The sequence below is a fragment of the Monodon monoceros genome, unplaced genomic scaffold (assembly GCF_005190385.1).
Source record: "Monodon monoceros isolate NGI ecotype Baffin Bay Population unplaced genomic scaffold, NGI_Narwhal_1 Super_Scaffold_21, whole genome shotgun sequence".
Classification (NCBI taxonomy): domain Eukaryota; kingdom Metazoa; phylum Chordata; class Mammalia; order Artiodactyla; family Monodontidae; genus Monodon; species Monodon monoceros.
The window spans coordinates 76,491,494-76,504,510 of NW_021703778.1; the positions used below are offsets into that span (position 1 = coordinate 76,491,494).

Genomic DNA, 13,017 nt, shown 5'->3' on the forward strand with positions numbered 1-13,017 from the left:
CCGCCCCAGCTTTAATTATTTGCCTGTGCTTCCCACAGCACCTGTGTCCACCATGGTCCTTCCTCTCTGCCAGGTCTGGGCACAGAGATGAATGGGACTCAGCCTCTGTCTTCGAGGGACCCACAGTCTGATTTAGGGTTTAGTTTAGATGATGATCCAGCCCCAAACTACAGCTCTTTATGGCTAGATCCACAACAGAGGTGAGAATGGAATGATGAGGGGCACAGAAGAGGACTTGCCCCACAGAAGCAGGGAAAAGGCTGCCATTTACTGTGTTCTGACCACTGGCCAGGCTGGTGAATGTGCACTAAATAAACTTGTTGAGTGACCCTCACCCTAACCGTAGCCACACCCTGCCTCTCCCTGGGCTCCCCCCTGGATAGTCAACTCTCAATGTGCCTTCTCTCATGATAGCTTCCTGATTTGCCCTCTCCCCTGCCCCGTGCCCACTGAACTGCTTTTCCCCTGTATTCTGGCTCTGGGGAAAATTACTTAACATCTTTAGGCTTTCATTTCATCAACTGTAAAATGAGGCCAATAATAGTACCCATCTCATAGCGCTGCTATGAAGCTCAAAGAGACGGCCAGTGTTAAACATACAGCACAGACCTTGGGGCATAGTGGGTACTCAATAAATTTCAAATGTAAGGATTATTACTTGTAATTTCTATAAAACCAATGCAGGAAAATGCTGAAAGCAGTCTTCACGAAACTCTTAACACAGGCTAGCACTCTCACTTGTGAACGCTAATTGATTCAACAAATCTTTTTCTAAATACATGCTGTGTGTCAGTCCCTGTGCTAGAGACTAGAGATCTGAAGAAAAGCAGAGGTTGCCTTGACCTTCAAGGATCTCACAGTACATGGGGGAAACAGCATGATGGGGGCTGTCGAGGAGGGCAGTTTGGGGCCTGTGGGATCTCAGAGGAGGGGCTCAGACCCAGCCAGCATGGTGACAGCTGAGCAGCGTATAAAATGATGAGCAGGAGTTGGCCAGGGAACACAGGATGGGGTGCAGGTTTCCAGTAAAGGGATCAATATATGGAGAAAAACAGTGGAGGCGGGGCAAGTGGGATGTGGTGGCAACAAGGCCAGAGAGGTTAAGCAAGAGCTGCCGCAGAAACCTTTGGGTGCCAAGCAAAGGAGTTCAGTTTTTATCTTGAAATCTATGGGGAACATTGAGGGGTTTTCAAAAGGGAAGTAGTCAACAGACACTCAAGGATGGCTGAAATCTAAAGATTAAAAACAATCCAATGGGGGCTTCCCTGGTGGCGCAGTGGTTGAGAGTCCGTCTGCCGATGCAGGGGACACGGGTTCGTGCCCCGGTCCGGGAAGATCCCACATGCCGCAGAGCGGCTGGGCCCGTGAGCCATGGCTGCTGAGCCTGTGCGTCCAGAGCCTGTGCTCCGCAACGGGAGAGGCCACAACAGTGAGAGGCCCACGTACCTCAAAAAAAAAAAAAAAATGTTTGAAACAGTAAATTTTATATTTTACCACAATTTTTAAAAGTGAAAGAAAATTCATAGAACTGCATAACACAAAGAGTTCATCTTAATGTAAACTATGGACTTTAGCTGATAATATTGTATTAATATTCATTCACCAATTGTAATAAATGTGTCACACTAATGCAAGATGTTAATAACAGGGGAAACTGATTGGGGGAGGAGGCATATGGGAGCTCTCTGTACTTTCATTTCATTTTTCTGTAAACCTAAAACTGCTATAAAAATGAAATCTATTAAATTTTTAAAGTTCCATGCCAAAAAAAGTACACAGCATGATTTAATTTACATGAAAAACAAAAACTAACAAAACTAATTTATGCTATTAGAAGTTGGGGTCATTGTTAGGGAGAGAGCCCGAGGGGTTTCTAGGGTGCTGGTAACATTCTGTCTTTTGATCTGAGGACTGGTTACAAGACTTTTGTTAAGTCTGTAGAAAAATTCATTGGACTGTACAGATTATCTGCACTTTTCTGTATGTATCTTGTAATTTAATAAAGTTTTAAGAAAATATTTAAAATAAAAAGATAACTCATCTCTTATGCAGAAGTCCAAATAATTTACACAGAGACTGTCCTCAAGGAGGGGAGCAGAACTCTCCATTTGTTGGTGTGGGCTGTGCACGTGACTCCCTTCCAAGGAGCACAGTACAGAAAGGGGAAAAGAGTAATGTTGCCATGGAGAAACCTGAAAAACACTACTGCAGCCAGCTGACCAACACCAACGTCAACCTTCCTGTCAAGCTGATAGTATGTACCCTTGATATGATATGATGAAAATGGCTCTTTACTCCTGTGGTCTTCCTACCAATAACCCATAACCCCAGTCTTACCATGAGAAAAACATCAGGCAAATCACAGTAGTGGGACATTCTACAAAATACCTGACCAGTTCTGAAAAAAGAGTCTGAGAAATGCCTCACCCAAGGGGAACCTAAAGAGATATGGTGACTCAATGTAATGTGGTGTCCTCCTTGATGGGATCCTGGAACAAGAAAGGACAAAAGGACGTTAGGCAAAAACTAAGAAAATCTGAATAAAGTACGACTTTAGGTAATTAGAGAGAGAGAGAGACAGAGAGGGAGAGAGAGAGGAAAAGACAGGAGGGGAGAGAGACAGAGAGAAATAGTTTTCTACAAAACCTACTCTAACTTCAAACCTTGACCTTTTTTATAGAGTGAGCTGAACCCAATGAAGGTACAGAGAGAAAACATCTTCCCTTTCCTCTCAGCCACAGTCTTCAAACAGGCCCTGTGGCTTTGTCAGATTCCCCAGCCTTGCCTTTTGTTTTTTGTTTGTTTGTTTTTTTAAGTATTTTAGAAATTTATTTATTTATTTTTGGCTGCGTTGTGTCTTCATTGCTGCGCGCAGGCTTTCTCTAGTTGCAGCGAGCAGGGGCTACTTTTCGTTGTGGTGATGGGGCTTCTCATTGCGGTGGCTTCTCTTGTTGCAGAGCATGGCCTCTAGGCGCACGGGCTTCAGTAGTTGTGGCACATGGGCTTCAGTAGCTGTGGCTCGCGGGCTGTAGAGCGCAGGCTCAGTAGTTGTGGTGCACAGGCTTAGTTGCTCTGTGGCATGTGGGATCTTCTCGGACAAGGGCTCGAACCCATGTCCCCTGCATTGGCAGGTGGATTCTTAACCACCGTGCCACCAGGGAAGTCCCAAAGATAGCTTTATCTGCTTTAATTTTCTGTTGACTGGGGGCAAGGTCTCACTGTGGACTGCCACCATCATTGTGGTAAAGGATCCAGGCCACGACCACTGTTTCCAGACTCTCTCCATTGTTTCTTTGTTTGATGGTTGGTTGTTGTTTTTTTCTGGGAATCCCCAGCAACACCCCAACTATTGTTCCAGTTCCTCAAGTTCATCAAGGTGTTTTTCTACCTCTTCTTTTACAGTTTAACTCCCTCTTTCCCTCTCTCTGTCTCTGTCTCTCCCTCTCATTATGTGAATTGTGGGCAAACACTTTCCTCCTGGCCCCAAGCCCTTTGTTTGGATGTCTCAGACTCAGTGCAGTACGCGGGTCTCTCACTGCTGTGGCCTCTCCCGTTGCGGAGCACAGGCTCCGGACGCGCAGGCTCAGCGGCCATGGCTCTCGGGCCCAGCCGCTCCGCGGCACGTGGGATCTTTCCGGACCGGGCCATGAACCCGTGTCCCCTGCATCGGCAGGCGGACTCTCAACCACTGAGCCACCAGGGAAGTTCCAGGGACCAAAATCTCTTTTTATTTGGCTGGTGCTGTTTATCTTGCCTCTTAGCTCCGAATGCCCTTGTATGTAGCAGACGTTCCACTGCCAGCTTTTCATCGAGTACCTTTGAGCCCCCATGTGTCCTCCACATCACACCATTCCTAACATAGCTGCTGGACTCCGGCTGACCTCTTGTCCACCCCTCAGCTAGTTCCCGCAGGGTACCCCCTATAGCCCGTCATTGCGGGGTTTCCCACCCCTCTGTAGCCAGGTCTTATCCATGCAGTTCAAGTCCAGTTCCCTTCTTCATGTCCACTGGCCCTCCGGAGACTCACATCCTAGTAAGGCACCCAACTGGGGCTGTGCCGGCTGCCCTCTGCTGCCCCTGCCATGACAGGCTACTCTGCTCTGCCTCCATATGTCCACACATTTCCCCCAGATCCAGGGACACGTGTCAAGCAGGTGCACATAGTGGTCTGGAGCACAGTCTTCTGAAGGTTTGAGCCCAACTCTAACACATTGCTATGTGACCTACAACAAATTACATAACTTTTTGTGCCTCCGTTACACCTCACATTGTAATATGAGAATAGTGTTAATTTCCATCCCATAGGATTACTGAGAATGTTTTTTTGTTAATAGTTATAAAGCTCTTATAACAACGCCGGCCCATAAGCATAGGGCGTTGTAAAGTTTGTGATAAATACACAAGTGCCACAGTCTCCCCCACCATGGTCCGACCCATCTGGACTCACAGCTGAGGAGTTCCCTTCTTGCAGATATCCCACTCTTAAGGTTTGGGTCTCCTGGAGCTCCTTCACTTGGCTTTGTGAGATGAGGGAGGAGAGAAGCACCATGGGACTCCTTACCAAACAACAGCCAGCCCTCCACTTCAAAGCTCCCTTTCATACAACGGACACCCACGTACCTTCACGTAGGTTCTTAGGTAGCTGACATCTGTCATATCTACTCTCTCTCTCTCCTCTCTATAAAGATACGCAGATAGATGTACATTTTTTTAAACAGAACCATTTAAAAGTAAGTTGCAGAAATCATGATACTTCACCCCCTAAGCACTACAGCATTCATCTCCTAAGAACATTAATCTCCTAAGAATATTTCCTGCAATATTCTCCCACATAATCATGATGCTAGGCTCATATCGAAAAAAATTAACATTAATTCCATAATATCATCTAATCTCCAGTCCTTGTTTATGTAGCTTCAGTTGTCCCAAAAATGTCTTTTTTAGCTTTAAAAAAAGTTTTTTAAATCCAGGGCCCAATCAACGTTCACACATTTTTTTTTTTTTTTTTTTTTTTTGCGGTACGCGGGCCTCTCGCTGTTGTGGCCTCTCCCGTCGCGGAGCACAGGCTCCCGACGCACAGGCTCAGTGGCCATGGCTCACGGGCCCAGCTGCTCCGCGGCATGTGGGATCTTCCCGGACTGGGGCACGAACCCGTGTCCCCTGCATCGGCAGGCGGACTCTCAATCACTGCACCACCAGGGAAGCCCCAACGTTCACACATTTTTGGCATTTGGTTGTCTCTTTAGTCTCTTTGCTCTAGGAAAGGCCCTTGTCTTTTTTTTTTTTCTTTCTTTCTTAGTGACATTGACCACTTTGAAGATTCCAAGCCAGTTGCTATGCCCCCACAACATGAATTTTCTTCATTCACTTTTACCATCTCTCACCAAGAGGGAGGAGGCTGAGGGGGCCTCTCTTTACAATATAGGATCCTCATCATTTCTTGTTTTCAGATTAAGGACCAGGGCTGAAATTCAGAGGTGGTCAGAACATACCTATTTCTTATCTGGTTTCACAGGTTGTTGGAGGGGTATTACAGGGCACCTTTCTGGAGAGGAGCAGTGAGTCTCCCCCGCTGATCAGCCTGGACTGAGTGCCCCCAGGCAGGGTCCCTCCTTGTGGGTACAATGGGAAAGTAGGTTGGACTAGCCCAGAGAACTTTCACTCCCAGCACCCTGCCTTGCCCTTGAGAGAAATAAGCATTACCTCCAGACTCTGGACCCTGAAAGGAGCTGGACATTCCTCCCCAGGGACATAGTACCTATCCCCAGAAGAGCTGCCCCTGGGCCCTGGGAGGTAGGTGGAGCTGAGGGATCATGGCCCAAGGCCAAGAGCTGATCCTTTCAAATTTTTTTGGTGACTTTGATATCAGGTGACCAGGACAGCAAGGCCAACCTGATTGGGGTGGTAGTTATGAAAGGCCACTCACCCGGAGCCAGAAGCTCTGTATCAGCTTCCACAATCCTGCTGATCTCAAGCACCTGCCTCTACAGGTACCTATGTTGGGCTCATTTCTTAGCCCTTGGGATTTCCCATCAAATATCCTGGGAACCAGTGGAGATGGAGGGTTAGGGGGGAACACTGGGTTAGGTGTAGGAGGTCTGAGTTCTGGTTTTTTTTTTTTTTTTGGTTGCATTGGGTCTTCATTGCTGCACGTGGGCTTTCTCTAGTTGCGGCGAGCAGAGCCTTCTCTTGTTGCGGAGCACAGGCTCTAGGCACTCGGGCTTCAGTAGTTGCATGTGGGCTCAGTAGTTATGGCTCACGAGCTCTAGAGCGCAGGCTCAGTAGTTGTGGCGCATGGGCTTAGTTGCTCTGTGGCATGTGAGATCTTTCTGGACCAGGGCTCAAACCCGTGTCCCCTGAAATGGCAGGTGGATTCTTAACCACTGTGCCACCAGGGAAGTCCTGAGTTCTAGTTCTTGCTGCCCAGCTCCAGACTTTGGTTTCCCCATTTTTAAATGAGAAGCTTGGACTGGGCCACCTCTAAGGACCCTTAGTGTGACTGGATTGAAGAGGTGGGTAGGGCTCCCCACCTGGCATGAGGGCAGCCCTGGCCCTGGCTGCAGCCCAACCTCAGCCTTCCAGACTGTGAGAGGATGGGGCGGGGGGGTGGACTTCCCTGGTGGTCCAGTGGTTAGGACTCCACGCCTCCACTGCAGGGGGCACGGGTTTGGGAACTAAGATTCCCACATGCTATGCCACGCAACCACAAAAAAAAAAGATTCTGAGAGAATGGGGACTTGTCCTTGGAGGAGGTGTCCTTGTTGGTCTTGATAAACAATGCCCTGGGGAAGGGGGTATCAGAAGCCATTTGCATCAGCCCTGGGACCTTGATCCCATCAGTGTTGCTAGCGGGGAGCAGCTCCCTGTTCCGAGGGTATGAGGAGGTATCAGCAGGAAGGATCCCCACGGTACAATGCCCAGCATACACGCTGCACTGGGGTCCACAAGAGTGCTCCGTTTTGAAGTGATCACTTCAGTCTCAGAATTGGTAACAGGTGATGGGCAGAGGGGATGGCCAGGGCTGGGATTTCAGACGCTCAAGCTGGGGATCTCAGGGCTCTTTTCCAGCGCTCAGATTCTGTGATACACCATGGGTGAGCTCCTGGGATGAAGGATCCATGTAATTTAGAGAATGCAACTTAGTCTTTCTGGTGTCCAGCTGGGAGCCAAGCACAGAACATGTACAAGTGCTTATTGACTGAGTAAATGAATGAATGAGTGGCTCTATCTCGTCCCTCAGTCTGGCTCCTCCGTTCTCTTCCCCTGTAGTTGGTACAAATGGCATTGTCCCAGGCCACTCCCTTCTCGGCCACAGAGCTTCTCCTGGCCTCTGCCACCTTCTGCCTGGTATTCTGGGTGGTCAGGGCCTGGCAGCCTCGGGTCCCTAAAGGCCTGAAGAGTCCACCAGGGCCCTGGAGCTGGCCCCTGATCGGGCACGTGCTGACCTTGGGGAAGAGCCCACACTTGGCCCTGTCGCGGCTGAGCCAGCGCTATGGAGACGTGCTGCAGATCCGCATTGGCTGCACACCCGTGCTGGTGCTCAGCGGCCTGGACACCATCCGGCAGGCCCTGGTACGGCAGGGTGATGATTTCAAGGGCCGGCCTGACCTCTACAGCTTCACCTTAGTCGCTGATGGCCAGAGTATGACCTTCAACCCAGACTCTGGACCGGTGTGGGCTGCCCGGCGACGCCTGGCCCAGAATGCTCTCAACTCCTTCTCCGTTGCCTCAGACCCGGCTTCCTCATCCTCCTGTTACCTGGAGATGCATGTGCGCAAGGAAGCTGAGGCCCTCATCAGCAAGTTCCAGGAGCTGATGGCAGGACCTGGGCGCTTTGACCCCTATGACCACGTGGTGGTGTCCGTGGCCAAGGTCATTGGTGCCATGTGCTTCGGGCAGCACTTCCCCCAGAGCAGTGAGGAGATGGTCAGTCTTGTGACGAACAGCCATGATTTCGTGGAGGCTGCCTCCTCCGGGAGCCCCGTGGACTTCTTCCCCATCCTTAAATACCTGCCCAACCCTGCTCTGCAAAAGTACAAGAGCTTCAACCAGAGGTTCCTGCAGTTCCTGCGGAAAATGGTCCAGGAGTGCTATCAGGACTTTGACAAGGTAAGCCCAGGGTACGGGAAGTGTGAGAGCACCCAAGAGTCTGTGTGTGGCCCCTCTTACCCAGCTCCAAGGTACCCACACACCTGGTGTGCAGCCAAGGCCTAAGAAGGCTCTGGGACATCTCAGATCACCTGTGTGACCTGGAGCCAAGTCCTCTCCCTCTCTGGCCTCAGTTTCTTCATGCCTATAGTCTGCCTCTCAGGGCTGCTCAAAGCCACAGAGAGATAAGGTCGTGAATGGGGCCCTGGCAGAGCCCTGTAATGTGGGGTGCTGTTATCATGAGAAGGCTTTTGTTCTGCTGGAAACTGAACCCAGACAGAGACTAATTCCCAGCTCGGGTGTCACTTTACTTCCCTGTACTCACCCCAACCTCCTTCTCTGAAATCTCTGAAATTGGACCCCTGGGGTTATTGGGAGGAAGAGTCAATGGGACATGAAATGATACTTTAAGTCCTACCTTGGGCTGCTACCAGCTCCTGTCGTGAGCTCAACCCACTGCCCAGAGGCCAGCTGGCAGTGCCAGATGGGATGGGGCAAGGTCCAGACTTCCACCCCAGAAGTGCTGGGGTGCTCCTAAGCTTGTGCCCCCTCAGAACAGAGTCCAGGACATCGTAGGTGCCCTGCTCAAGCACTACGAGGATAACTCCAGAGCTAGTGGGGGCCTCATCCCCCAGAAGAAGACTGTCAACCTTGTCAACGACATCTTTGGAGCCGGTAGGAGCCAGACCCCTGCCCCTCCATCCCTCAGTGCCTGCTGTTCACACACAGCCTTGCCCAGCCCCGGGGTCCATCAGATAACTCACCAACTACGTGTCAGATGGTGCAGGACACAGAGACCAGGCCCAGGCTCAAGGTTTGAGCCCAGGCTGTACCACCAACTCCCAGTGAAAACTCAGCCAAGTCCCTCTCCTCCTCTGGGCCTTAGTTTCCCCAACTAAACAATGAAGGCTTCTCTGGGCTGTAAGTCTAGGCCCTTGTAATTCCAACAACTAGTCATGAAAGCAGTGACTCAAGTTTGTGCTGAGGTGACTCCACCTCTGCCCTTAGAAAATTCAGGGTGAGGGGCTTTGGGGGAAAAGGAGGCAGAGAAAGACAATGTTTGCTACATACATGGTGGGTGCTTGGTAAATGCTGCCTTCTTGTTCCTGTCTTCCTTTTTTCCTCACCTTGCCCCATGCTGCCCAGGGTTTGATCCGATCACAACAGCCATCTCCTGGAGCCTTCTGTACCTTGTGACAAATCCTGAGATACAGAGGAAGATCCAGGAGGAGCTGGGTATGTAGTGTCCCCTAACCCTCTGGTGGAGAGAAGCCTTGGGGTCCCAGGTCATCTGTTCAATCTATACATAGCTGTTATGTACCTACTAAGTACAAGCTCTGGGCATACAATGGTGCCCACCCTCGCCTAGATGATACTGGGTGGGTCAGTGTGTCTCAGACCTGTAAACAGACATAGTACCACATAGAGTGACACCTGGTATGATTGTGGATGCTGATGCCATGGAGCAGTCTGGACAACCCCTAAGCCTTGTCCATCCTCTGTGTTCTGCAGACACAGTGATTGGCAGGGCGCGGCGGCCCCGGCTCTCCGACAGATCCCAGCTGCCTTATTTGGAGGCCTTCATCCTGGAGACCTTCCGACACTCCTCCTTCGTCCCCTTCACCATCCCCCACAGGTGAGGCCTGCCTATTCTGCCCTCCCACCTCTGAAATCATTGCCATGTTTTCTTCCCAGCTTCTCAGCCCTGGCCCTGGTCAGACCTCAGCATCTTCTTCCTAGCCATGACACCAGATTCCTCACAGACCTTGGCCTCTACTCTGCCTCCATCCAGTCCAAACATGATCAGAGTACCCGGCTCTCAGGAGAAAAACCACACTTCTGACCTCAGCTCTCATTCACCTCTGCTCACATTCCCTCCCTACAGGTACTCTCAACCCTGCCAGGCTGGCCTCACCATCCCTTACAAGCATGAACCAGCCAGCCTCCAATTTTGCTTATGTTGGACCTTCTGCTTGGAAGGTCTACAGTCTTCTCTGGCTACCAGAATCCTATCCTACCTTATCCTGACACAAACTTCCCCTCCCCTAGAAGCCTTTCTTGATTCATCCAGCTGGCATAACTTCATTCTGATATTTTGTAGGACTTACAGCCATTGGTCCTTGATTAGGTCCTGGGATTTTAACAATGTCAGGAGAGTTAGTGAACACTTACTTCAGCCCATATTTTGGTCTAGTTATACCCAGAGGAAGGGGCCTGATGCCTCAGCCAAGCTGGGAACTCCCCAGGACTGGTCCAGACTGCCTGCTTCTTGGCTCCAGAGAATGGCCAAGGGCACAGCTGGGTACAGAGAAAAGTTTAGTAAACCTTTGTTGAAGAGCAGGATCTGAGAAAGGGGAAGAATAATTTCAACCCTTCCTTGCCCCTGCCATTCCCTCCTAGTGTACGGTATAGAAACCATGGTGGACAGGCTATTGGAGTGGGGTGAAGGAGCAAGAACCTCTGTGGGGGGGTATAAATCAGGAGTTTGGGATTAATATATACACAACTACTATATATAAATTAGATAAACAACAAAAACCTACTGTATAGCACAGGGAACTATAGTCGATATCTTGTAATAACCTATAATGGAAAAAACCTGAAAAAGAATATATAGGTATATATATGGCTGAATCACTTTGCTGTACATCTGAAACTAACACAACATTGTAAATTAACTATAGTCAACTTTTTTTTTTCAATTGTTAAAAAGAAAAAAAAACAACCTCCCAGAGACACACTCCAGTTTTGCAGCCCCTGAGGCTGACAGAGCCCTCTTCCCTCCTTAGCACAATAAGGGACACAACACTGAACGGCTTCTACATCCCCAAGGAGCGCTGTGTCTTCATAAACCAGTGGCAGGTCAATCATGACCCGTGAGTACATATCCCCCACTGAAAAATGTGTGAAGTTCAGCAGTCAGGAAGGCTGTTTGTCCCCCTAGGAACTGGTTATACAATAAGGGAATGGTGCCTCGATGGCTCTGCAGCCTGCTCTAAGGGACAAAATTCAGGTCCATGTTTCTCCAACTTCAATGCATTGACCAGGAAGTTGATTTTAGATTTCGGCGCCCAGTCCCCCGAGAATCCTCTTCGGTAGGTAAGGTGGAGTATCTCAGGTGATTCTGATGTGAATGGCTTAGGGACCTCTTTGGAAAATCTCGCTTTATAGGTAGGAGGATCATATAATTTACCATCCAAACTAGGGCACTTCTGTGTGTGCAAAAGGATGCTGTAAATAATTACTCCAAAACAATAAGCATAAACCAGGATGGATGGTTGATTCCCCTTGCATATTGAGTAGGATAGAGATGGACATGTGTTCCTTCTTTTAATTTCTTTTAGTTAAAGTATTATTTCTTTAAAATAAAAAATTAATATTAGGGCTTCCCTGGTGGCACAGTGGTTGAGAGTCCGCCTGCCGATGCAGGGGACACGGGCTCGTGTCCCAGTCCGGGAAGATCCCACGTGCCGTGGAGCGTCTGGGCCCCTGAGCCATGGCCGCTGAGCCTGCGCGTCCGGAGCCTGTGCTCTGCAACGGGAGAGGCCACAACAGTGAGAGGCCCGCGTACAGCAAAAATAATAATAGTAATAAATTAATTAATTAATATTAGAAAGCACTATTTTCAAGGCTGGTGATTTTAGAGAGAGCTATGTAAAAGAAATAAACATCAAAATACAGTTTGGCCCCTTTCCCCACTCTCCTTTCATTGCGCTAGATCTATTCTAACACAGATGTCCCCCACCCAGGCCTTTCCCAAAGGGCCTCCCCAGCCCAGAGATACCACTTCCTCTGTTCATCTCGCAGGAAGCTGTGGGGGGACCCATCTGAGTTCCGGCCGGAGAGATTCCTCACTGCCCATGACACCACCATCAGCAAGACCTTGAGTGAGAAAATGATGCTCTTCGGCATGGGCAAGCGCCGGTGCATAGGGGAGGTCCTGGCCAAGTGGGAGATCTTCCTCTTCCTGGCCATCTTGCTTCAGCAGCTGGAGTTCAGTGTGCCACCAGGTGTGAAAGTGGACCTAACCCCTACCTACGGACTGACCATGAAGCCTGCCCCCTGCGAGCATGTCCAGGCACAGCTGCGCTTCCCCATCAAGTGAAGAAGTTACAAGCATTCTGAGGCAGAGGGAAGGGTGGAGGTCACTGAGGAATCTTTGTTTCTTTTCTTTTCTTTTTTTTTTAACTAATAGCTTTATAGAGATATAATTCATAGACCATATAATTCACCTCCTTAAAGTATACGATCCAATGGCTTTTAGTATATCACAGAGTTGTGCTATCACACCACAATCAATCTTAGAACCTTCTCATCACCCAGTAAAGAAACCCATACCCCTCAGCAGTCACTCCCCATCTCCCCCTAACCCACCTTCCCTACCCCGTTAGCGCTAGAAAACTACTAATCTACTTTCTGTGTGTACAGATTTGCCTACTCTGGGCATTTCATATAAATGCAATTATACAATAAATGGTCTTTTGTGACTGGCTTCTTCACTTAGCATGATGTTTTCAAAGTTCATCCATGTTGTAGTATGTGTCAGTAAGCCCTGTTTTCTTGAGTCCTGAGACTAGGCTCAGTTCACTATTCTTACTTCTTTCCTGTATGATTCACGTCTTGGAACACTTGAAGGGAACAGAGAAGAAGGGACCCAGCCTTCTAGGCCAAACCCAGATGGGTGAAGGGGGAATCCCTCATGTCCTATCCTCAAAAGGTAGAGAACATCTGACCTCTCACAATGTTCTGATTTGTTCATCCATAGCTAGGGGAAGATAAGCCCCCCAGAAATGCTTGGGTTACCTGCAAAAAGCACAGCTCCCATCAAAAGGGGACTATCAAAAGAGTGAAAAGAGGGCTTCCCTGGTG

At 49.3% G+C, this 13,017-nt stretch overlaps 1 protein-coding gene across 2 annotated transcripts; it reads left to right on the plus strand.

The window, feature by feature from the left end:
* Positions 1 to 5,914: 5,914 nt before the first annotated feature.
* LOC114903391 (cytochrome P450 1A2) lies at positions 5,915 to 12,634 on the plus strand. 2 transcript variants are annotated; one of them, XM_029236158.1, is made up of 7 exons: positions 5,915 to 5,990; positions 7,270 to 8,109; positions 8,703 to 8,823; positions 9,295 to 9,384; positions 9,661 to 9,784; positions 10,938 to 11,024; positions 11,956 to 12,617. In XM_029236158.1, exons 2-7 carry the CDS (start codon positions 7,279 to 7,281, stop codon positions 12,251 to 12,253), a joined length of 1,551 nt encoding a protein of 516 aa, XP_029091991.1. In that variant the 5' UTR covers positions 5,915 to 5,990; positions 7,270 to 7,278; the 3' UTR covers positions 12,254 to 12,617. The 2 variants fall into 2 exon arrangements, with proteins under 2 accessions (XP_029091991.1, XP_029091992.1); XM_029236159.1 differs by lacking the exon at positions 10,938 to 11,024 and having other exon boundaries at positions 5,932 to 5,990; positions 11,956 to 12,634.
* The last annotated feature ends 383 nt before the right edge of the window (positions 12,635 to 13,017 follow it).